Source organism: Lampetra fluviatilis, unplaced genomic scaffold (assembly GCF_964198595.1).
Source record: "Lampetra fluviatilis unplaced genomic scaffold, kcLamFluv1.1 SCAFFOLD_1152, whole genome shotgun sequence".
Lineage (NCBI taxonomy): Eukaryota > Metazoa > Chordata > Hyperoartia > Petromyzontiformes > Petromyzontidae > Lampetra > Lampetra fluviatilis.
Window position 1 is genome coordinate 956 of NW_027620751.1, and position 26127 is coordinate 27082.

The 26127-nt window shown below is 53.5% G+C and overlaps 1 protein-coding gene across 1 annotated transcript; it reads right to left on the bottom strand.

The window, feature by feature from the left end:
- Window positions 1–469: 469 nt before the first annotated feature.
- LOC144954347 (cyclin-dependent kinase 1-A-like) lies at window positions 470–26127 on the bottom strand. Its single transcript, XM_078884860.1, has 7 exons — window positions 26090–26127; window positions 22009–22165; window positions 19107–19230; window positions 17630–17800; window positions 11451–11614; window positions 5103–5244; window positions 470–653 (listed from the first exon to the last, which is right to left on the bottom strand). Exons 1-7 carry the CDS (start codon window positions 26124–26126, stop codon window positions 531–533), a joined length of 918 nt encoding a protein of 305 aa, XP_078740986.1. The 5' UTR covers window position 26127; the 3' UTR covers window positions 470–530.

Genomic DNA, 26127 nt, shown 5'->3' on the forward strand with positions numbered 1-26127 from the left:
TCCCCCCGTGTCTCTCCCCGTGTCTCTCCCCCCGTGTCTCTCCCCCCGTGTCTCTCCCCCCGTGTGTCTCTCCCCCCGTGTCTCTCCCCCCCGTGTCTCTCCCCCGTGTCTCTCCCCCGTGTCTCTCCCCGTGTCTCTCCCCCCGTGTCTCTCCCCCCGTGTCTCTCCCCCCGTGTCTCTCCCCCCGTGTCTCTCCCCCCGTGTCTCTACCCCCGTGTCTCTCCCCGCGTGTGTCTCCCCGTGTCTCTCCCCGTGTGTCTCTCCCCCCGTGTCTCTCCCCGTGTGTCTCCCCCCCCCCCCCCCACCCCCCCCCGTGTCTCTCCCTGTCTCTCCGCGTGTCTCTCTCTCCGCGTGTCTCTCTCCCCGTGTCTCTCTCTCCCCCCGTGTCCCCCCGCGTGTCTCTCTACCTCTGTGTCTCTCCCTGCTTCTCTCCGCGTGTCTCTCCCCCCCCCACCCCCCCGTGTCTCTCCCTGTCTCTCTCCGCGCGTGTCTCTCCCCGTGTCTCTCCCCGTGTCTCTCTCCGCGCGTGTCTATCGAGGCAGAGAGTCTGCGAGTGTGGCAGGGAGTGAGGCCTTGTCCAGACTGTTGAAGTACGGGTGGAGCAGGGCTCGCTTAGCGGAGATCCGGGTGGCCGGGTTGTAGATCAGCAGCTTCTACTCAGAGACACACAGAGAGAGACACACAAAGACAGACACACAGAGACAGACACAGAGAGAGACACGGTATTAGAGAGACACAGAGAGAGACACAGGGTGGAGCAGGCTCGCTTAGCGGAGATCCGGGTGGCCGGGTTGTAGATCAGCAGCTTCTACTCAGAGACACACACAGACAGACACACACAGACAGACACACAGAGACAGACACACAGAGACAGACACACAGAGACACACACAGAGACAGACACACAGAGACACACACAGAGACACACACAGAGACACACACAGAGACACACACACACAGAGAGACACACACAGAGTCACACACGGAATCACACACACACACAGAGAGACACACAGAGAGACACACAGAGACAGACACACAGAGACAGACACAGAGAGAGACACGGTATTAGAGAGACACAGAGAGAGACACAGGGTGGAGCAGGGCTCGCTTAGCGGAGATCCGGGTGGCCGGGTTGTAGATCAGCAACTTCTACTCAGAGACACACACAGACAGACACAGAGAGACACACAGAGAGACACACAGAGACAGACACAGAGAGACACACAGAGACAGACACAGAGAGACACACAGAGAGAGACACACAGAGACAGACACAGAGAGACACACAGAGACAGACACAGAGAGACACACAGAGACAGACACAGAGAGACACACAGAGAGAGACACACAGAGACAGACACAGAGAGAGACACAGAGACAGACACACAGAGACAGACACAGAGACAGACACACAGAGACAGACACAGAGACAGACACAGAGAGACACACAGAGAGAGACACAGAGAGAGACACACAGAGAGAGACACAGAGACAGACACACAGAGACAGACACAGAGACAGACACAGAGACAGACACAGAGAGACACACAGAGAGAGACACAGAGAGACACACAGAGAGACACACACAGAGACACACACAGAGACAGACACACAGAGAGACACACAGAGAGACACACAGAGAGACACACACAGAGAGACACACAGAGAGAGACACAGAGAGACACACAGAGACACACACAGAGACACACACAGAGAGACACACACAGAGACAGACACACAGAGAGACACACAGAGAGAGACACACAGAGAGAGACACAGAGAGAGACACACAGAGAGACACACACAGAGAGAGACACAGAGAGAGACACACAGAGAGAGACACAGAGAGAGACACAGAGAGAGACACACAGAGAGAGACACACAGAGAGAGACACAGAGAGAGACACGGTATTAGAGAGACACAGAGAGAGACACACAGAGAGAGACACACAGAGAGAGACACAGAGAGAGACACGGTATTAGAGAGACACAGAGAGAGACACACACAGAGAGAGACACACAGAGAGAGACACACAAAGACAGACACACAGAGACAGACACAGAGAGAGACACGGTATTAGAGAGACACAGAGAGAGACACAGGGTGGAGCAGGGCTCGCTTAGCGGAGATCCGGGTGGCCGGGTTGTAGATCAGCAGCTTCTACTCAGAGACACACACAGAGACACACACAGAGAGACACAGAGAGACACACAGAGAGACACACAGAGACAGACACAGAGAGACACACAGAGACAGACACAGAGAGACACACAGAGAGAGACACACAGAGACAGACACAGAGAGACACACAGAGACAGACACAGAGAGACACACAGAGACAGACACAGAGAGACACACAGAGAGAGACACACAGAGACAGACACAGAGAGAGACACAGAGACAGACACACAGAGACAGACACAGAGACAGACACACAGAGACAGACACAGAGACAGACACAGAGAGACACACAGAGAGAGACACAGAGAGAGACACACAGAGAGAGACACAGAGACAGACACACAGAGACAGACACAGAGACAGACACAGAGACAGACACAGAGAGACACACAGAGAGAGACACAGAGAGACACACAGAGAGACACACACAGAGACACACACAGAGACAGACACACAGAGAGACACACAGAGAGACACACAGAGAGACACACACAGAGAGACACACAGAGAGAGACACAGAGAGACACACAGAGACACACACAGAGACACACACAGAGAGACACACACAGAGACAGACACACAGAGAGACACACAGAGAGAGACACACAGAGAGAGACACAGAGAGAGACACACAGAGAGACACACACAGAGAGAGACACAGAGAGAGACACACAGAGAGAGACACACAGAGAGAGACACAGAGAGAGACACACAGAGAGAGACACAGAGAGAGACACAGAGAGAGACACACAGAGAGAGACACAGAGAGAGACACACAGAGAGAGACACACAGAGAGAGACACAGAGAGAGACACGGTATTAGAGAGACACAGAGAGAGACACACAGAGAGAGACACAGAGAGAGACACACACACACAGAGAGAGACACAGAGAGAGACACGGTATTAGAGAGACACAGAGAGAGACACACACAGAGAGAGACACACAGAGAGAGACACACAAAGACAGACACACAGAGACAGACACAGAGAGAGACACGGTATTAGAGAGACACAGAGAGAGACACAGGGTGGAGCAGGGCTCGCTTAGCGGAGATCCGGGTGGCCGGGTTGTAGATCAGCAGCTTCTACTCAGAGACACACACAGAGACACACAGAGACAGACACAGAGAGACACACAGAGAGACAGACACAGAGAGAGACACAGAGAGACAGACACAGAGAGAGACACAGAGAGAGACACAGAGAGAGACACAGAGAGAGACACACACAGAGAGAGACACACACAGAGAGACACACACAGAGTCACACACGGAGTCACACACAGACACACAGAGAGACACACACAGACACACACACACAGAGACACACACAGAGAGACAGAGTCACACACAGAGAGACAGAGTCACACACAGAGAGAGACACACACAGAGAGAGACACACACAGAGAGACACACACGGAGTCACACACAGAGAGACAGAGTCACACACAGAGAGACAGAGTCACACACAGAGAGAGACACACACAGAGTCACAGACACACACAGAGAGAGACACACACAGAGAGACACACAGAGAGAGACACACACGGAGTCACACACACACAGAGAGAGACACACACACAGACACACAGAGAGAGACAGAGTCACACACACAGAGAGAGACACACAGAGAGACACACAGAGAGAGAGACACACACAGAGAGACACACACAGAGTCACAGACACACACAGAGAGAGACACACACAGAGTCACAGACACACACAGAGAGAGACACACACAGAGAGACACACACAGAGTCACAGACACACACAGAGAGACACACACAGAGTCACAGACACACACAGAGAGACACACACAGAGTCACAGACACACACAGAGAGAGACACACACACAGACACACAGAGAGAGAGACAGAGTCACACACACAGAGAGAGACACACAGAGAGAGACACACAGAGAGAGACACACAGAGAGAGACACGGTGTGAGAGAGACCGAGTGAATGACCGACTAACTAACTAACTGACTGGGTGACTGAGTGGGCGACTCACGCTCAGCAAGTCCACCCCGCAAGGGTCGAGCGTCTTGACGGAGCTACTCAACGTGCCTCCCTTCCACTTGGGGAAGGAGGTCTTGCTGAGTGAGTCAGTGGGTGGGTGAGTGGGTGGGTGAGTGGGTGGGTGAGTGAATGGGTGAGTGAGTGGGTGAGTGGGTGGTTGAGTGGGTGGGTGAGTGGGTGAGTGAGTGGGTGGGTGAGTGGGTGGTTGAGTGGGTGGGTGAGTGGGTGAGTGAGTGGGTGGTTGAGTGGGTGGGTGGGTGAGTGAGTGAGCGAGCGACCGAGTGAATGACTAACTAACTGACTAACAATCTGAGTGACTGACGAACTGATTGAATGACCGAGTGACTAACTGACCGAGTGGGTGACCGAGTGGGTGAGCGAGTGGGTGAGCGAGTGGGTGAGCGAGTGGGTGAGCGAGTGGGTGAGCGAGTGGGTGAGCGAGTGGGTGAGCGAGTGGGCGACTGAGTGGGCGACTCACGCTCAGCAAGTCCACCCCGCAAGGGTCGAGCGTCTTGACGGAGCTACTCAACGTGCCTCCCTTCCACTTGGGGAAGGAGGTCTTGCTGAGTGAGTCAGTGGGTGGGTGAGTGGGTGGGTGAGTGGGTGGTTGAGTGGGTGGGTGAGTGGGTGGTTGAGTGAGTGGGTGAGTGAGTGAATGACTAACTAACTGACTAACAATCTGAGTGACTGACGAACTGATTGAATGACCGAGTGACTAACTGACCGAGTGGGTGAGCGAGTGGGTGAGCGAGTGGGTGAGCGAGTGGGTGAGCGAGTGGGTGAGCGAGTGGGTGAGCGAGTGGGTGAGCGAGTGGGTGAGCGAGTGGGTGAGCGAGTGGGTGAGCGAGTGGGTGAGCGAGTGGGTGAGCGAGTGGGCGACTGAGTGGGCGACTCACGCTCAGCAAGTCCACCCCGCAAGGGTCGAGCGTCTTGACGGAGCTACTCAACGTGCCTCCCTTCCACTTGGGGAAGGAGGTCTTGAAGTCGGGGAGAGCCTCCACCTCCGCCCACACCTCGTTAGATGGTGTACCCAGCACACTGACAAAGTCACAGGGGGTAGGGGGGGGGGTGGGACAAGAGGGGGGGGAGTGGGACAAGAGGGGGGGGGGGTGGGACAAGAGGGGGGGGGGGGTGGGACAAGAGGGGGGGGGGTGGGTGAGGGTCAGAGTGCGTTGTGCAGTAGTGTTGAGTCTATGGTGCAGTGTTGAGTCTATGGTGCAGTGTTGAGTCTACGGTGCAGTGTTGAGTCTACGGTGCAGTGCTGAGTCTATGGTGCAGTGTTGAGTCTATGGTGCAGTGTTGAGTCTATGGTGCAGTGTTGAGTCTATGGTGCAGTGTTGAGTCTATGGTGCAGTGTTGAGTCTACGGTGCAGTGCTGAGTCTATGGTGCAGTGTTGAGTCTATGGTGCAGTGTTGAGTCTATGGTGCAGTGTTGAGTCTATGGTGCAGTGTTGAGTCTATGGTGCAGTGTTGAGTCTACGGTGCAGTGCTGAGTCTATGGTGCAGTGTTGAGTCTACGGTGCAGTGTTGAGTCTACGGTGCAGTGTTGAGTCTATGGTGCAGTGTTGAGTCTATGGTGCAGTGTTGAGTCTATGGTGCAGTGCTGAGTCTATGGTGCAGTGTTGAGTCTACGGTGCAGTGTTGAGTCTACGGTGCAGTGTTGAGTCTATGGTGCAGTGTTGAGTCTATGAGTCTCAGTGGTGAGTCTATGGTGCAGTGTTGAGTCTATGGTGCAGTGTTGAGTCTATGGTGTTGTGTGTGTGGTGGCGAGTCTATGATGCAGTGCTTAGTCTATGGTGTTGTGTGTGTGGTGCTGAGTCTATGATGCAGTGCTTAGTCTATGGTGTTGTGTGTGTGGTGGTGAGTCTATGGTGCAGTGTTGAGTCTATGGTGTTGTGTGTGTGGTGGTGAGTCTATGAGTCTCAGTGCTGAGTCTGTGGTGTTGTGTGTGTGGTGCTGAGTCTGTGGTGTTGTGTGTGTGGTGCTGAGTCTATGGTGTTGTGTGTGTGGTGGTGAGTCTATGGTGTTGTGTGTGTGGTGGTGAGTCTATGGTGTTGTGTGTGTGGTGGTGAGTCTGTGGTGTTGTGTGTGTGGTGGTGAGTCTATGGTGTTGTGTGTGTGGTGGTGAGTCTGTGGTGTTGTGTGTGTGGTGGTGAGTCTATGGTGTTGTGTGTGTGGTGGTGAGTCTATGGTGTTGTGTGTGTGGTGGTGAGTCTGTGGTGTTGTGTGTGTGGTGCTGAGTCTATGGTGTTGTGTGTGTGGTGGTGAGTCTATGGTGTTGTGTGTGTGGTGGTGAGTCTATGGTGTTGTGTGTGTGGTGGTGAGTCTGTGGTGTTGTGTGTGTGGTGCTGAGTCTGTGGTGTTGTGTGTGTGGTGGTGAGTCTATGGTGTTGTGTGTGTGGTGCTGAGTCTGTGGTGTTGTGTGTGTGGTGCTGAGTCTATGGTGCAGTGTTGAGTCTATGGTGTTGTGCGTGTGGTGGTGAGTCTATGGTGCAGTGTTGAGTCTATGGTGTTGTGCGTGTGGTGGTGAGTCTATGGTGCAGTGTTGAGTCTATGGTGTTGTGTGTGTGGTGGTGAGTCTATGGTGCAGTGTTGAGTCTATGGTGTTGTGTGTGTGGTGGTGAGTCTATGGTGCAGTGTTGAGTCTATGGTGTTGTGTGTGTGGTGCTGAGTCTATGGTGCAGTGGTGAGTCTATGGTGTTGTGTGTGTGGTGGTGAGTCTATGGTGCAGTGTTGAGTCTATGGTGTTGTGTGTGTGGTGGTGAGTCTGTGGGTCTCAGTGTTGAGTCTATGGTGTTGTGTGTGTGGTGGTGAGTCTGTGGGTCTCAGTGTTGAGTCTATGGTGTTGTGTGTGTGGTGGTGAGTCTGTGGGTCTCAGTGTTGAGTCTATGGTGTTGTGTGTGTGGTGGTGAGTCTGTGGGTCTCAGTGTTGAGTCTATGGTGTTGTGTGTGTGGTGGTGAGTCTATGGTGCAGTGGTGAGTCTATGGTGTTGTGTGTGTGGTGGTGAGTCTATGATGCAGTGTTGAGTCTATGGTGTTGTGTGTGTGGTGCTGAGTCTATGGTACATTGTTGAGTCTATGGTGTTGTGTGTGTGGTGCTGAGTCTATGGTGCAGTGTTGAGTCTATGGTGTTGTGTGTGTGGTGCTGAGTCTATGGTACGTTGCTGAGTCTATGGTGTTGTGTGTGTGGTGGTGAGTCTATGGTGCAGTGTTGAGTCTATGGTGTTGTGTGTGTGGTGGTGAGTCTATGATGCAGTGTTGAGTCTATGGTGTTGTGTGTGTGGTGGTGAGTCTATGGTGTTGTGTGTGTGGTGCTGAGTCTATGGTGCAGTGTTGAGTCTATGGTGCAGTGTTGAGTCTATGGTGTTGTGTGTGTGGTGGTGAGTCTATGATGTTGTGTGTGTGGTGTTGAGTCTATGGGGCAGTGTTGAGTCTATGGTGTTGTGTGTGTGGTGCTGAGTCTATGGTGTTGTGTGTGTGGTGGTGAGTCTATGGTGCAGTGTTGAGTCTATGGTGTTGTGTGTGTGGTGCTGAGTCTATGGTGCAGTGCTGAGTCTATGGTGTTGTGTGTGTGGTGGTGAGTCTATGATGTAGTGGTGAGTCTATGGTGTTGTGTGTGTGGTGCTGAGTCTATGATGTAGTGTTGAGTCTATGGTGTTGTGTGTGTGGTGGTGAGTCTATGGTGCAGTGGTGAGTCTATGGTGTTGTGTGTGTGGTGGTGAGTCTGTGGGTCTCAGTGTTGAGTCTATGGTGTTGTGTGTGTGGTGGTGAGTCTATGGTGCAGTGTTGAGTCTGTGGTGTTGTGTGTGTGGTGCTGAGTCTATGGTGTTGTGTGTGTGGTGCTGAGTCTATGATGCAGTGGTGAGTCTATGGTGTTGTGTGTGTGGTGGTGAGTCTATGAGTCTCAGTGGTGAGTCTATGGTGTTGTGTGTGTGGTGGTGAGTCTATGAGTCTCAGTGTTGAGTCTGTGGTGTTGTGTGTGTGGTGGTGAGTCTATGGTGCAGTGTTGAGTCTGTGGTGTTGTGTGTGTGGTGGTGAGTCTATGGTGCAGTGTTGAGTCTATGGTGTTGTGTGTGTGGTGGTGAGTCTATGGTGCAGTGTTGAGTCTATGGTGTTGTGTGTGTGGTGCTGAGTCTATGGTGTTGTGTGTGTGGTGCTGAGTCTATGGTGCAGTGTTGAGTCTATGGTGTTGTGTGTGTGGTGGTGAGTCTATGATGCAGTGTTGAGTCTATGGTATTGTGTGTGTGGTGGTGAGTCTATGGTGCAGTGTTGAGTCTATGGTGTTGTGTGTGTGGTGGTGAGTCTATGATGCAGTGTTGAGTCTGTGGTGTTGTGTGTGTGGTGGTGAGTCTATGGTGCAGTGTTGAGTCTATGGTGTTGTGTGTGTGGTGGTGAGTCTATGGTGCAGTGTTGAGTCTATGGTGTTGTGTGTGTGGTGCTGAGTCTATGGTGCAGTGTTGAGTCTATGGTGCAGTGTTGAGTCTATGGTGCAGTGTTGAGTCTATGGTGTTGTGTGTGTGGTGCTGAGTCTATGGTGCAGTGTTGAGTCTATGGTGTTGTGTGTGTGGTGGTGAGTCTATGGTGCAGTGCTGAGTCTATGGTGTTGTGTGTGTGGTGGTGAGTCTATGGTGCAGTGTTGAGTCTATGGTGTTGTGTGTGTGGTGGTGAGTCTATGGTGCAGTGTTGAGTCTATGGTGTTGTGTGTGTGTGTGGTGGTGAGTCTATGGTGCAGTGTTGAGTCTATGAGTCTCAGTGTTGAGTCTATGGTGTTGTGTGTGTGTGTGGTGGTGAGTCTATGGTGCAGTGTTGAGTCTATGAGTCTCAGTGTTGAGTCTATGGTGTTGTGTGTGTGGTGGTGAGTCTATGAGTCTCAGTGTTGAGTCTATGGTGTTGTGTGTGTGGTGGTGAGTCTATGATGAAGTGTTGAGTCTATGGTGTTGTGTGTGTGGTGCTGAGTCTATGGTGCAGTGTTGAGTCTATGGTGTTGTGTGTGTGGTGGTGAGTCTATGATGTAGTGGTGAGTCTATGATGTAGTGTTGAGTCTATGGTGTTGTGTGTGTGGTGGTGAGTCTATGATGTAGTGGTGAGTCTATGGTGCAGTGTTGAGTCTATGGTGTTGTGTGTGTGGTGGTGAGTCTATGATGCAGTGGTGAGTCTATGGTGTTGTGTGTGTGGTGGTGAGTCTATGATGAAGTGTTGAGTCTATGGTGTTGTGTGTGTGGTGGTGAGTCTATGATGCAGTGTTGAGTCTATGGTGTTGTGTGTGTGGTGGTGAGTCTGTGGGTCTCAGTGTTGAGTCTGTGGTGTTCTGTGTGTGTGGTGCTGAGTCTATGAAGTAGTGGTGAGTCTGTGGTGTTGTGTGTGTGGTGGTGAGTCTGTGGGTCTCAGTGTTGAGTCTATGGTGTTGTGTGTGTGGTGGTGAGTCTGTGGGTCTCAGTGTTGAGTCTATGGTGTTGTGTGTGTGGTGCTGAGTCTATGAAGTAGTGGTGAGTCTATGGTGTTGTGTGTGTGGTGGTGAGTCTATGGTGTTGTGTGTGTGGTGGTGAGTCTATGATGCAGTGTTGAGTCTATGGTGTTGTGTGTGTGGTGGTGAGTCTATGGTGTTGTGTGTGTGGTGGTGAGTCTATGGTGCAGTGTTGAGTCTGTGGTGTTGTGTGTGTGGTGCTGAGTCTATGGTGTTGTGTGTGTGGTGCTGAGTCTATGGTGCAGTGTTGAGTCTATGGTGTTGTGTGTGTGGTGCTGAGTCTATGGTGCAGTGTTGAGTCTATGGTGTTGTGTGTGTGGTGGTGAGTCTATGGTGCAGTGTTGAGTCTATGGTGTTGTGTGTGTGGTGCTGAGTCTATGGTGCAGTGTTGAGTCTATGGTGTTGTGTGTGTAGTGCTGAGTCTATGGTGCAGTGTTGAGTCTATGGTGTTGTGTGTGTGGTGCTGAGTCTATGGTACATTGTTGAGTCTATGAGTCTCAGTGTTGAGTCTATGGTGTTGTGTGTGTGGTGGTGAGTCTATGGTGCAGTGTTGAGTCTATGGTGTTGTGTGTGTGGTGGTGAGTCTATGGTGTTGTGTGTGTGGTGGTGAGTCTATGATGCAGTGGTGAGTCTATGGTGTTGTGTGTGTGGTGGTGAGTCTATGGTGCAGTGTTGAGTCTATGGTGTTGTGTGTGTGGTGGTGAGTCTATGGTGCAGTGTTGAGTCTATGGTGTTGTGTGTGTGTGGTGAGTCTATGGTGTAGTGTTGAGTCTATGGTGTTGTGTGTGTGGTGGTGAGTCTATGGTGCAGTGTTGAGTCTATGGTGTTGTGTGTGTGGTGGTGAGTCTATGGTGCAGTGGTGAGTCTATGGTATTGTGTGTGTGTGGTGGTGAGTCTATGATGCAGTGTTGAGTCTATGGTGTTGTGTGTGTGGTGCTGAGTCTATGGTGCAGTGTTGAGTCTATGGTGTTGTGTGTGTGGTGCTGAGTCTATGATGTAGTGTTGAGTCTATGGTGTTGTGTGTGTGGTGCTGAGTCTATGGTGCAGTGTTGAGTCTGTGGTGTTGTGTGTGTGGTGGTGAGTCTATGATGCAGTGTTGAGTCTATGGTGTTGTGTGTGTGGTGCTGAGTCTATGGTGTTGTGTGTGTGGTGGTGAGTCTATGATGAAGTGTTGAGTCTATGGTGTTGTGTGTGTGGTGCTGAGTCTATGGTGCAGTGTTGAGTCTATGGTGTTGTGTGTGTGGTGGTGAGTCTATGATGTAGTGGTGAGTCTATGGTGCAGTGTTGAGTCTATGGTGTTGTGCGTGTGGTGGTGAGTCTATGATGCAGTGGTGAGTCTATGGTGCAGTGGTGAGTCTATGGTGTTGTGTGTGTGTGGTGCTGAGTCTATGAGTCTCAGTGCTGAGTCTATGGTGTTGTGTGTGTGGTGCTGAGTCTATGATGTAGTGGTGAGTCTATGATGCAGTGCTGAGTCTATGAGTCTCAGTGCTGAGTCTATGGTGTTGTGTGTGTGGTGGTGAGTCTGTGGGTCTCAGTGTTGAGTCTATGGTGTTGTGTGTGTGGTGGTGAGTCTATGGTGCAGTGTTGAGTCTATGGTGTTGTGTGTGTGGTGGTGAGTCTGTGGGTCTCAGTGTTGAGTCTATGGTGTTGTGTGTGTGGTGGTGAGTCTGTGGGTCTCAGTGTTGAGTCTATGGTGTTGTGTGTGTGTGGTGGTGAGTCTATGAGTCTCTGTGCTGAGTCCATGGGGCAGTCCCCAGTACAGGAAGTCCACAGGGCTCACCGGAAGATACGGAACAGCTGATCAATCTCCGAGTCTCCGTGGAAGAGAGGCTTGCGCGTGGCAAGTTCGGCCATGACGGTACCGATAGCCCAGACGTCGACCGGGGTGGAGTAGCGGGGAGAGCCAAGCAGCACCTCAGGGGCACGATACCACAGCGTCACCACCTGGGGGTGAGGGGGGGTGAGGGGGGGTGAGGGGGGGTGAGTGGCAGGGTGAGTGGCAGGGTGAGTGGCAGGGTGAGTGGCAGGGTGAGTGGCGCGGGGAGAGAGAGAGAGAGACACGGTGAGAGACACGGTGAGAGACACGGTGAGAGACACGGTGAGAGACACGGTGAGAGACACGGTGAGAGACACGGTGAGAGACACAGACAGAGAGAGAGACACGGTGAGAGAGACACAGAGAGACAGACACAGAGAGAGACAGAGAGACACAGAGAGACACAGACGTCGACCGGGGTGGAGTAGCGGGGAGAGCCAAGCAGCACGGCACGGTACCACAGCATCACCACCTGGGGGTGAGGGGGGGGTGAGGGGGGGTGAGGGGGGGGTGAGGGGGGGTGAGGGGGGTGAGGGGGGTGAGGGGGGGTGAGGGGGGGTGAGGGTGAGTGGCGCGGGGAGAGACACGGTGAGAGACACGGTGAGAGACACGGTGAGAGACACGGTGAGAGACACGGTGAGAGACACGGTGAGAGACACGGTGAGAGACACGGTGAGAGACACGGTGAGAGACACGGTGAGAGAGACAGACAGAGAGAGAGACACGGTGAGAGACACGGTGAGAGAGACACAGAGAGAGAGAGACAGACAGAGAGAGAGACACGGTGAGAGACACAGAGAGAGACACGGTGAGAGAGACACAGAGAGACAGACACAGAGAGAGACAGAGAGACACAGACACAGAGAGAGAGACACAGACACAGAGACAGAGAGAGAGACACAGACAGAGACACAGAGAGAGAGAGACACAGAGAGACAGACACAGACACAGAGAGACAGACACAGACGCAGAGAGAGACACACAGACACAGAGAGAGACACACAGACAGAGAGACACAGACAGAGAGAGACAGATACAGACAAAGAGAAAGATAGACAGACACAGACACAGACAGACAGAAAGATACAGACAGAGAGAGAGAGATAGAAAACAGAGAGACAGAGACACACAGACCGAGAGAGACAGAGACACAGACAGAGAGAGACACAGAGAGAGACACAGACAGAGACACAGAGAGAGACACAGACAGAGAGACAGAGAGAGACACAGACAGAGAGACAGAGAGAGACACAGACAGAGAGACAGAGAGAGACACAGACAGAGACACAGAGAGAGACACAGACAGAGAGAGACACAGACAGAGAGACACAGACAGACAGAGAGAGAGACACACACAGAGACACAGAGAGAGACACAGACAGAGAGACACAGACATACAAGCAGAGAGACAGAGACACTGAGAGATGGTGGGCGAGTGAGTGGGTGGGCGTGCGTCTGCCTGTGCGAGTCTGTGCGTGTGTGTCTGTGCGTGTGTGTCTGTGTGTGAGTCTGTGTGTGTGTCTGCGTGTGTGTCTGCGTGTGTGTCTGTGCGTGTGTCTGTGCGTGTGTCTGTGTGTGTGTCTGTGCGTGTGTCTGTGCGTGTGTCTGTGCGTGTGTCTGTGTGTGTGTCTGTGCGTGTGTGTCTGTGTGTGAGTCTGTGTGTGTGTCTGTGCGTGTGTCTGTGCGTGTGTCTGTGCGTGTGTCTGTGCGTGTGTCTGTGCGTGTGTCTGTGCGTGTGTCTGTGCGTGTGTCTGTGCGTGTGTCTGCGTGTCTCTGCGTGTCTCTCTCTCTCTCTGTGCGTGTGTCTGTGTGTGTGTCTGTGCGTGTGTCTGTGCGTGTGTCTGTGCGTGTGTCTGTGCGTGTGTCTGTGCGTGTGTCTGTGCGTGTGTCTGTGCGTGTGTCTGTGCGTGTGTCTGTGCGTGTGTCTGTGCGTGTGTCTGTGCGTGTGTCTGTGCGTGTGTCTGTGCGTGTGTCTGTGCGTGTGTCTGTGCGTGTGTCTGTGCGTGTGTCTGTGCGTGTGTCTGTGCGTGTGTCTGTGCGTGTGTCTGTGCGTGTGTCTGTGCGTGTGTCTGTGCGTGTGTCTGTGCGTGTGTCTGTGCGTGTGTCTGTGCGTGTGTCTGTGCGTGTGTCTGTGCGTGTGTCTGTGCGTGTGTCTGTGCGTGTGTCTGTGCGTGTGTCTGTGCGTGTGTCTGTGCGTGTGTCTGTGCGTGTGTCTGTGCGTGTGTCTGTGCGTGTGTCTGTGCGTGTGTCTGTGCGTGTGTCTGTGCGTGTGTCTGTGCGTGTGTCTGTGCGTGTGTCTGTGCGTGTGTCTGTGCGTGTGTCTGTGCGTGTGTCTGTGCGTGTGTCTGTGCGTGTGTCTGTGCGTGTGTCTGTGCGTGTGTCTGTGCGTGTGTCTGTGCGTGTGTCTGTGCGTGTGTCTGTGCGTGTGTCTGTGCGTGTGTCTGTGCGTGTGTCTGTGCGAGTGTCTGTGCGTGTGTCTGTGCGTGTGTGTCTGTGCGTGTGTGTCTGTGCGTGTGTGTCTGTGCGTGTGTGTCTGTGCGTGTGTGTCTGTGCGTGTGTGTCTGTGCGTGTGTCTGCGCGTGTGTCTGCGCGTGTGTCTGCGCGTGTGTCTGCGTGTCTCTGCGTGTCTCTCTCTCTCTCTGTGCGTGTGTCTGTGCGTGTGTCTGTGCGTGTGTCTGTGCGTGTGTCTGTGCGTGTGTCTGTGCGTGTGTCTGTGCGTGTGTCTGTGCGTGTGTCTGTGCGTGTGTCTGTGCGTGTGTCTGTGCGTGTGTCTGTGCGTGTGTCTGTGCGTGTGTCTGTGCGTGTGTCTGTGCGTGTGTCTGTGCGTGTGTCTGTGCGTGTGTCTGTGCGTGTGTCTGTGCGTGTGTCTGTGCGTGTGTCTGTGCGTGTGTCTGTGCGTGTGTCTGTGCGTGTGTCTGTGCGTGTGTCTGTGCGTGTGTCTGTGCGTGTGTCTGTGCGTGTGTCTGTGCGTGTGTCTGTGCGTGTGTCTGTGCGTGTGTCTGTGCGTGTGTCTGTGCGTGTGTCTGTGCGTGTGTCTGTGCGTGTGTCTGTGCGTGTGTCTGTGCGTGTGTCTGTGCGTGTGTCTGTGCGTGTGTCTGTGCGTGTGTCTGTGCGTGTGTCTGTGCGTGTGTCTGTGCGTGTGTCTGTGCGTGTGTCTGTGCGTGTGTCTGTGCTGTGTGTCTGTGCGTGTGTCTGTGCGTGTGTCTGTGCGTGTGTCTGTGCGTGTGTCTCTGCGTGTGTCTCTGCGTGTGTCTCTGCGTGTCTCTGCGTGTCTCTCTCTCTCTCTCTGTGTGTGTCTGTGTGTGTGTCTGTGTGTGTGTCTGTGCGTGTGTCTGTGCGTGTGTCTGTGCGTGTGTCTGTGTGTGTGTCTCTGTGTGTGTGTCTGTGTGTGTGTCTGTGCGTGTGTCTGTGCGTGTGTCTGTGTGTGTGTGTCTGTGTGTGTGTCTGTGTGTGTGTCTGTGCGTGTGTCTGTGCGTGTGTCTGTGCGTGTGTCTGTGCGTGTGTCTGTGCGTGTGTCTGTGCGTGTGTCTGTGCGTGTGTCTGTGCGTGTCTGTGTGTGTGTCTGTGTGTGTGTCTGTGTGTGTGTCTCTCTGTGTCTCTGCGTGTCTCTGCGTGTCTCTGCGTGTCTCTGCGTGTCTCTGCGTGTCTCTGCGTGTCTCTGTGTGTCTCTGTGTGTGTGTCTCTGTGTGTGTGTGTGTCTGCCTGTATCCATCACCTCGTGTGTGTAGACTCTAACTGGGATCCCAAACGCCCTGGCGAGCCCAAAGTCGGTGTGTGTCTGTGTGTGTCTGTGTGTCTGTGTGTGTCTCTCTCTCTCTGTGTGTCTCTCTCTGTGTGTGTCTCTGTGTGTCTGTGTGTGTCTCTCTCTCTGTGTGTGTCTCTGTGTGTGTCTGTGTGTGTCTCTGTGTGTCTCCGTGTGCGTCACCTCGTGTGTGTAGACTCTAACAGGGATCCCAAACGCCCTGGCGAGCCCAAAGTCTGTGTGTGTGTGTCTGTGTGTGTCTGTGTGTCTGTGTCTCTGTGTGTCTGTGTCTCTGTGTGTCTGTGTCTCTGTGTGTCTGTGTCTCTGTGTCTCTGTGTCTCTGTGTGTCTGTGTCTCTGTGTGTGTCTGTGTGTGTCTGTGTGTGTCTCTGTGTGTCTCTGTGTGTCTCTGTGTGTCTCTGTGTGTCTCTGTGTGTCTCTGTGTGTCTCTGTGTGTCTCTGTGTGTCTCTGTGTGTCTCTGTGTGTCTCTGTGTGTCTCTGTGTGTCTCTGTGTGTCTCTGTGTGTCTCTGTGTGTCTCTGTGTGTCTCTGTGTGTCTCTGTGTGTCTCTGTGTGTCTCTGTGTGTCTCTGTGTGTCTCTGTGTGTCTCTGTGTGTCTCTGTGTGTCTCTGTGTGTCTCTGTGTGTCTCTGTGTGTCTCTGTGTGTCTCTGTGTGTCTCTGTGTGTCTCTGTGTGTCTCTGTGTGTCTCTGTGTGTCTCTGTGTGTGTGTGTCTGTGTGTGTCTGTGTGTGTCTCTCTCCCTCTGTGTGTCTCTGTGTCTCTGTGTGTCTGCGTGTGTGTCTCTCTCTCTGTGTGTGTCTGTGTGTGTCTCTCTCTCTGTGTGTGTCTCTGTGTGTGTCTGTGTGTGTCTCTGTGTGTCTCCGTGTGCGTCACCTCGTGTGTGTAGACTCTAACAGGGATCCCAAACGCCCTGGCGAGCCCAAAGTCTGTGTGTGTGTGTCTGTGTGTGTCTGTGTCTCTGTGTGTCTCTGTGTGTCTCTGTGTGTCTCTGTGTGTCTCTGTGTGTCTCTGTGTGTCTCTGTGTGTGTCTGTGTACGTCACCTCGTGTGTGTAGACTCTAACAGGGATCCCAAACGCCCTGGCGAGCCCAAAGTCTGTGTGTGTGTGTCTGTGTGTGTCTGTGTCTCTGTGTGTCTCTGTGTGTCTCTGTGTGTCTCTGTGTGTCTCTGTGTGTCTCTGCGAGTCTCTGTGTGTCTCTGCGTGTCTCTGTGTGTCTCTGCGAGTCTCTGTGTGTCTCTGTGTGTCTCTGCGAGTCTCTGTGTGTCTCTGTGTGTCTCTGTGTGTCTCTGTGAGTCTCTGTGTGTCTCTGTGTGTCTCTGTGTGTCTCTGTGTGTCTCTGTGTGTCTCTGTGTGTCTCTGTGTGTCTGCGTGTGTCTCTGTGTGTCTCTCTCCCTCTGTGTGTCTCTGTGTCTCTGTGTGTCTGTGTGTGTCTCTCTCTCTGTGTGTGTCTGTGTGCGTCACCTCGTGTGTGTGTCTCTGTGTGTGTCTCTCTCTCTCTGTGTGTGTCTCTCTCTCTGTGTGTCTGTGTGCGTCACCTCGTGTGTGTGTGTCTGTGTGTGTCTCTGTGTGTCTCTGTGTACGTCACCTCGTGTGTGTGTCTCTGTGTGTGTGTGTGTCTCTGTATCTGCCTGTGTACGTCACCTCGTGTGTGTAGACTCTAACTGGGATCCCAAACGCCCTGGCGAGCCCAAAGTCTGTGTCTGTGTGTGTCTGTGTCTCTGTGTGTCTCTGTGTGTCTCTGTGTGTCTCTGTGTGTCTCTGTGTGTCTCTGTGTGTCTCTGTGTGTCTCTGTGTGTCTCTGTGTGTCTCTGTGTGTCTCTGTGTGTCTCTGTGTGTCTCTGTGTGTCTCTGTGTGTGTCTGTGTACGTCACCTCGTGTGTGTAGACTCTAACAGGGATCCCAAACGCCCTGGCGAGCCCAAAGTCGGTGTGTGTGTCTCTGTGTGTGTGTCTCTGTGTGTGTGTCTCTCTCTGTGTGTGTGTGTGTCTCTGTGTGTGTGTCTGCCTGTATCTGCCTGTGTGCGTCACCTCGTGTGTGTAGACTCTAACAGGGATCCCAAACGCCCTGGCGAGCCCAAAGTCTGTGTGTGTCTGTGTGCGTCACCTCGTGTGTGTGTCTCTGTGTGTGTCTGTGTGTGTCTGTGTGTGTCTCTGTGTGTCTCTGTGTGTCTCTGTGTGCGTCACCTCGTGTGTGTAGACTCTAACAGGGATCCCAAACGCCCTGGCGAGCCCAAAGTCTGTGTGTGTGTGTCTGTGTCTCTGTGTGTCTCTGTGTGTCTCTGTGTGTCTCTGTGTGTCTCTGTGTGTCTCTGTGTGTCTCTGTGTGTCTCTGTGTGTCTCTGTGTGTCTCTGTGTGTCTCTGTGTGTGTCTGTGTACGTCACCTCGTGTGTGTAGACTCTAACAGGGATCCCAAACGCCCTGGCGAGCCCAAAGTCGGCGATCTTGACGACGCCCGCCTCGTTGATGAGCAGATTCTGCGGCTTCAGGTCGCGATGGATGATCCGTCGTGAGTGGCAGAACACGATGCCCAACATCACCTGGTACACGTAGCTCTGGGATCCACCACGGGAAGAGAGAGATTAGCACTCACTCAGTCAGTCACTCAGTCACTCACTCAGTCACTCACTCACTCACTCAGTCACTCACTCAGCCACTCACCCACTCAGCCACTCACTCGCTCACTCACTCGCTCACCCAGCCACGTGAGTGGCAGAACACGATGCCCAACATCACCTGGTAGACGTAGCTCTGGGATCACCACGGGAAGAGAGAGATTAGCACTCAGTCAGTCACTCACTCAGTCACTCACTCAGTCACTCACTCACTCACTCAGTCACTCACTCAGCCACTCACCCACTCAGCCACTCACTCGCTCACTCACTCGCTCACCCAGCCACGTGAGTGGCAGAACACGATGCCCAACATCACCTGGTAGACGTAGCTCTGGGATCACCACGGGAAGAGAGAGATTAGCACTCAGTCAGTCACTCACTCAGTCACTCACTCAGTCACTCACTCACTCACTCAGTCACTCACTCAGCCACTCACCCACTCAGCCACTCACTCGCTCACTCACTCGCTCACCCAGCCACGTGAGTGGCAGAACACGATGCCCAACATCACCTGGTAGACGTAGCTCTGGGATCACCACGGGAAGAGAGAGATTAGCACTCACTCAGTCAGTCACTCAGTCAGTCATTCACTCAGCCACTCACTCAGCCACTCACTCAGCCACTCACTCAGCCACTCACTCAGTCAGTCACTCAGTCAGTCACTCAGTCAGCCACTCGCTCAATCAGTCGCTCACTCAGCCACTCGCTCACTTCACTCGCTCAGCCACTCACTCGCTCAGCCACTCACTCGCTCAGCCACTCACTCGCTCAGCCACTCGCTCACTCACCCACTTACCCACCCACTCACCCACCCACCAACTCACTCACCCACTAACTCACCCACCCACTAACTCACCCACCCACCCACCCACTCACCCACCCACTCACCCACTAACTCACCCACCCACTCACCCACTAACTCACCCACCCACCCACCCACCCACCCACTCACTCACCCACCCACCCACTCACCCACTCACCCACCCACCCACCCACCCACTCACCCACCCACTCACTCACCCACTCACCCACCCACCCACCCACCCACCCACCCCACCCACCCACTCACTCACTCACCCACCCACCCACTCACCCACTCACCCACCCACCCACCCACCCACCCACTCACTCACCCACTAACTCACCCACCCACTCACCCACCCACTCACCCACCCACTCACCCACCCACCCCACTCACCCACCCACTCACCCACCCACTCACCCACCCACTCACCCACCCACTCACCTGTACAAGATTGGGCTGCAGAGTGGTCCCGCTGGGTAAGGAGTCTAAATATTTCTTGAGGTCCATGGAGAGGAACTCAAAGACGAGAAAAAGTTTCGTGTCCTGCATCAGAACGTCCTGCAGCCTGCAACAATCAGCACCATCATCAGCATCATCATCAGTAGTATCATCATCAGTAGTATCATCATCATCATCATCAGTAGTATCATCATCAGCATCATCATCATCATCAGCATCATCATCAGTAGTCTCATCATCAGCATCATCATCATCACCACCACTATCATCATCATCATCAGTAGTATCATCATCATCATCATCATCATCATCAGCATCACTATCATCATCATCATCACTATCAGCACTATCATCAGCACCATCATCATCATCACTATCATCATCATCATCAGCACTATCATCATCATCATCAGCACTATCATCATCATCATCACTATCATCATCACAATCAGCATCAGCACTATCATCATCATCATCATCAGCACCACCATCATCATCATCATCAGCACCACCATCATCATCAGCACTATCATCATCATCATCAGCACTATCATCATCATCATCATCAGCACTATCATCAGCATTATCATCACCGTCATGGGTGAGTGAGTGGGTGGGTGAGTGAGTGGGCGAGTGAGTGGATGGATGAGTGACTGACTGAGTGACTCACTGACTGACTGAGTGACTGACTGACCGAGTGACTGACTGAGTAAGTGACTGACTGACTGAGTGGGCGGGTGAGTGGGTGAGTGAGTGAGTGAGTAGGTGAATGGATGAGTGAGTGACTGAGTAACTGAGTGACTGACTGAGTGAGTGACCGAGTGACTGATTGACTGACTGAGTGACCGAGTGACTGACTGACTGAGTGACTCACCGAGTGACTGACTGAGTGTCTGAGTGACTAACTGGGTGACTCACTGCACAATGTTGGGGTGGGACAGCTCCTTGAGCAGGGAGATCTCACGGATGGCCGTGCTGAGTGAGTGAGTGGCTGAGTGAGTGAGTGAGTGGGTGAGTGACTGAGCGACTGAGTTAGTGAGTGAGTGGGTGACTGAGTGAGTGACTGACTGACTCACTGAGTGACTCACTGAGTGACTGAGTGGGTGACTCACTGCACAACGTTGGGGTGGGACAGCTCCTTCAGCAGGGAGATCTCACGGATGGCCGTGCTGAGTGAGTGAGTGGCTGAGTGAGTGAGTGACTGAGCGAGTGACTGAGCGACTGAGTGACTGAGTTAGTGAGTGAGTGGGTGGGTGAGTGGGTGAGTGACTGACTGAGTGGGTGAGTGACTGAGTGAGCGAGCGAGTGGCTGAGTGAGCGAACGAGTGGCTGAGTGAGTGAGTGGGTGAGTGACTGATTGACTGAGTGACTGAGTTAGTGAGTGAGTGGGTGAGTGGGTGGGTGAGTGACTGACTGAGTGAGCGAGCGAGTGACTGAGTGAGCGAGCGAGTGGCTGAGTGAGTGAGTGGGTGAGTGACTGATTGACTGAGTGACTGAGTTAGTGAGTGAGTGGGTGGGTGAGTGGGTGGGTGAGTGACTGAGTGGGTGGGTGAGTGGGTGAGTGAGTGAGCGAGTGGCTGAGTGAGCGAACGAGTGGCTGAGTGAGTGAGTGACTGACTGAGTGGGTGGGTGAGTGGGTGACTGACTAACTGAGTGACTCACTGAGTGTCTGAGTGACTAACTGGGTGACTCACTGCACAATGTTGGGGTGGGACAGCTCCTTGAGCAGGGAGATCTCGCGGATGGCCGTGCTGAGTGAGTGAGTGACTGAGCGAGTGACTGACTGAGTGACTGACTCACTGACTGACTCACTGAGTGACTCACTGAGTGACTAACTGGGTGACTCAATGCACAATGTTGGGGTGAGACAGCTCCTTGAGCAGGGAGATCTCGCGGATGGCCGTACTGAGTGAGTGACTGAGCGAGTGACTGACTGAGTGAGTGACTGACTGACTCACTGACTGACTCACTGAGTGACTCACTGAGTGACTGAGTGGGTGACTCACTGCACAATGTTGGGGTGGGACAGCTCCTTGAGCAGGGAGATCTCGCAAATGGCAGTGCTGAGTGAGTGAGTGGGTGAGTGAGTGGGTGAGTGAGTGGGTGAGTGAGTGAGTGGGTGAGTGAGTGAGTGAGTGGGTGAGTGAGTGAGTGAGTGGGTGAGTGAGTGAGTGGGTGAGTGAGTGAGTGGGTGAGCGAGTGACTGACTAACTGACTGACTGGGTGAGTGACTGACTGACTCACTGAGTGACTGACTGGGTGAGTGGATGATTGAGTGGATGATTGAGTGGATGATTCTGTGAGTGAGTGAGTGACTGAATGAGTGACTGACTGACTAACTGAGTGACTGACTGAGTGACTGACTGAGTGAGTGACTGACTCACTGAGTAACTGACTGAGTGGGTGACTCACTGCACAATGTTGGGGTGGGACAGCTCCTTGAGCAGGGAGATCTCGCGGATGGCCGTACTGAGTGAGTGAGTGACTGAGCGAGTGACTGACTGAGTGACTGACTGAGTGACTGACTCACTGAGTGACTCACTGAGTGACTGAGTGGGTGACTCACTGCACAATGTTGGGGTGGGACAGCTCCTTGAGCAGGGAGATCTCGCGGATGGCCGTGCTGAGTGAGTGAGTGACTGAGCGAGTGACTGACTGATTGACTGAGTGAGTGACTGACTCACTGAGTGACTCACTGAGTGACTCAGAGTGACTAACTGGGTGACTCACTGCACAATGTTGGGGTGGGACAGCTCCTTGAGCAGGGAGATCTCGCGGATGGCCGTGCTGAGTGACTGAGCGAGTGACTGACTGAGTGACTGACTGACTGAGTGACTGAGTGACTCACTGAGTGACTCACTGAGTGACTAACTGGGTGACTCACTGCACAATGTTGGGGTGGGACAGCTCCTTGAGCAGGGAGATCTCGCGGATGGCCGTACTGGGGACCCCCTCCTCTTCACTCTCCACGCGGATCTTCTTCAGAGCCACCACGGCGCCGGTCGACTTGTGGACTGCCTTGTACACCACGCCGTACGTGCCTGGGACAGTCAGTGAGTCAGTCAGTGAGTCAGTCAGTGAGTCAGTCAGTGAGTCAGTCAGTGAGTCAGTCAGTGAGTCACTCAGTCAGTCACTCAGTCAGTCACTCAGTCAGTCACTCAGTCATTCACCCACTCAGCCACTCACTCAGCCACTCACTCAGCCACTCACTCAGCCACTCACTCAGCCACTCACTCAGCCACTCACTCAGCCACTCACTCAGCCACTCACTCAGCCACTCACTCAGTCAGTCACTCGCTCAGACAGTCAGTCAGTCAGTCACTCACTCAGTCACTCACTCACCCAGTCATTCATTCATCCACTCAGTCAGTCAAACACTCACCCAGTCATTCATTCATCCACTCACTCACTCGGTCAGTCAGTCAGTCACCCACTCGGTCAGTCACCCACCCGGTCAGTCACCCACCCAGTCAGTCACCCACCCAGTCAGTCACCCACCCAGTCAGTCACCCACCCGGTCAGTCACCCACCCGGTCAGTCACCCACCCACCCACCAACCAACCCACCCACCAACCCACCCACCAACCCACCCACCAACCCACCCACCCACCAACCCACCCACCAACCCACCCACCAACCCACTCACCAACCCACCCACCCACCAACCAACCCACCCACCCACCCACTCACTCACCCACCCACCCACTCACTCACCCACCCACTCACTCACCCACAAACCCACCCACCCACAAACCCACCCACAAACCCACTCACCCACCTACCCACCCACTCACCCACCAACCCACCCACCAACCCACCCACCAACCCACCCACCCACCCACCCACCCACCCACTCACCCACCCACCAACCCACTCACCCACTCACCCACCCACTCACCCACCCACTCACCCACCAACCCACCCACCAACCCACTCACCCACCCACCCACCCACTCACCCACTCACCAACCCACCCACCAACCCACTCACCCACCCACCAACCCACCCACTCACCCACCCACCCACTCACCCACCCACCCACCCACCAACCCACTCACCCACCCACCAACCCACCCACCAACCCACCCACTCACCCACCCACCAACCCACCCACTCACCCACCCACCCACTCACCCACCCACCCACTCACCCACCCACCCACCAACCCACTCACCCACCCACCCACCCACTCACCCACCCACTCACCCACCAACCAACCCACTCACCCACTCACCCACCCACTCACCCACCCACTCACCCACCAACCCACCCACCAACCAACCCACTCACCCACTCACCCACCCACCCACCCACCCACTCACCCACCCACTCACCCACCAACCAACCCACTCACCCACCCACTCACCCACCCACTCACCCACCAACCCACCCACCAACCCACTCACCCACCCACCCACCCACCCACTCACCCACTCACCAACCCACCCACCAACCCACCCACTCACCCACCCACCAACCCACCCACTCACCCACCCACCAACCCACCAACCCACCCACTCACCCACCCACCCACCAACCCACCCACCCACCCACCAACCCACTCACCCACCCACCAACCCACCCACCAACCCACTCACCAACCCACCCACCCACTCACCCACAAAGACACACTGACAGACTGTCTGTCTGTCAGTGTGTCTTTGTCTGTGTCACTGTGTGTGTGTCTGTGTGTGTGTCACTGTGTGTGTGTCTTTGTCTGTGTGTGTGTCACTGTGTGTGTGTCTTTGTCTGTGTGTGTGTCACTGTGTGTGTGTCTTTGTCTGTGTGTGTGTCTTTGTCTGTGTGTGTGTGTCACTGTGTGTGTGTCTTTGTCTGTGTGTGTGTCTGTGTGTGTGTCACTGTGTGTGTGTCACTGTGTGTGTGTCACTGTGTGTGTGTGTGTCTCTGTGTGTGTGTGTCTCTGTGTGTGTGTCACTGTGTATGTCTTTGTCTGTGTCACTGTGTGTGTGTGTCACTGTGTGTGTGTGTCACTGTGTGTGTGTCACTGTGTGTGTGTGTCACTGTGTGTGTCTTTGTCTGTGTGTGTGTCACTGTGTGTGTGTCACTGTGTGTGTGTGTCACTGTGTGTGTGTGTCACTGTGTGTGTGTGTCACTGTGTGTGTGTGTGTCTCTGTGTGTGTGTCTCTGTGTGTGTGTCTCTGTGTGTGTGTGTCTCTGTGTGTGTGTGTCTCTGTGTGTGTGTGTCTCTGTGTGTGTGTGTCTCTGTGTGTGTGTGTCTGTGTGTGTGTGTCTCTGTGTGTGTGTGTCTCTGTGTGTGTGTGTCTCTGTGTGTGTCACTGTGTGTGTCACTGTGTGTGTGTGTCACTGTGTGTGTGTGTCACTGTGTGTGTGTGTCACTGTGTGTGTGTGTCACTGTGTGTGTGTGTCACTGTGTGTGTCTTTGTCTGTGTGTGTGTCACTGTGTGTGTGTGTCACTGTGTGTGTGTGTCACTGTGTGTGTGTGTCACTGTGTGTGTGTGTCACTGTGTGTGTGTGTCACTGTGTGTGTGTGTGTCTCTGTGTGTGTGTGTGTCTCTGTGTGTGTGTCTCTGTGTGTGTGTGTCTCTGTGTGTGTGTGTCTCTGTGTGTGTGTGTCTCTGTGTGTGTGTGTCTGTGTGTGTGTGTCTCTGTGTGTGTGTGTCTCTGTGTGTGTGTGTCTCTGTGTGTCTCTGTGTGTGTGTGTCTCTGTGTGTGTCACTGTGTGTGTGTGTCACTGTGTGTGTGTGTCACTGTGTGTGTGTGTCACTGTGTGTGTGTGTCACTGTGTGTGTGTGTCACTGTGTGTGTGTCACTGTGTGTGTGTGTCACTGTGTGTGTGTGTCACTGTGTGTGTGTCACTGTGTGTGTGTCACTGTGTGTGTGTGTCACTGTGTGTGTGTGTCACTGTGTGTGTGTGTCACTGTGTGTGTGTGTCACTGTGTGTGTGTGTCACTGTGTGTGTGTGTCACTGTGTGTGTCTTTGTCTGTGTCACTGTGTGTGTGTGTCACTGTGTGTGTGTGTCACTGTGTGTGTGTCACTGTGTGTGTGTGTCACTGTGTGTGTGTGTCACTGTGTGTGTGTGTCACTGTGTGTGTGTGTCACTGTGTGTGTGTGTCTCTGTGTGTGTGTCTCTGTGTGTGTGTGTCTCTGTGTGTGTGTGTCTCTGTGTGTGTGTCTCTGTGTGTGTGTGTCACTGTGTGTGTGTGTCACTGTGTGTGTGTGTCTCTGTGTGTGTGTGTCTCTGTGTGTGTCACTGTGTGTGTCACTGTGTGTGTGTCACTGTGTGTGTCACTGTGTGTGTGTGTCACTGTGTGTGTGTGTGTCTGTGTGTGTCACTGTGTGTGTGTCACTGTGTGTGTGTCACTGTGTGTGTGTGTCTGTGTGTGTGTGTCACTGTGTGTGTCACTGTGTGTGTGTCACTGTGTGTGTGTCACTGTGTGTGTGTCACTGTGTGTGTGTGTCACTGTGTGTGTGTGTCACTGTGTGTGTGTGTCTGTGTGTGTGTGTCACTGTGTGTGTGTCACCGTGTGTGTGTCACTGTGTGTGTGTGTCACTGTGTGTGTGTGTCTGTGTGTGTGTGTCACTGTGTGTGTGTCACTGTGTGTGTGTGTGTCACTGTGTGTGTGTCACTGTGTGTGTGTGTCTCTGTGTGTGTGTGTCACTGTGTGTGTGTGTCACTGTGTGTGTGTGTGTCACTGTGTGTGTGTGTGTCACCGTGTGTGTGTCACCGTGTGTGTGTCACTGTGTGTGTGTCACTGTGTGTGTGTCACTGTGTGTGTGTCACCGTGTGTGTGTCACCGTGTGTGTGTCACTGTGTGTGTGTCACTGTGTGTGTGTGTGTCACTGTGTGTGTGTCACTGTGTGTGTGTGTCACTGTGTGTGTGTGTCACTGTGTGTGTGTCACTGTGTGTGTGTGTGTCACTGTGTGTGTGTCACTGTGTGTGTGTGTCACTGTGTGTGTGTGTCACTGTGTGTGTGTCTGTACCTTCTCCCAACTTTTCAGTCTTTGTGTAGTTTTCCATC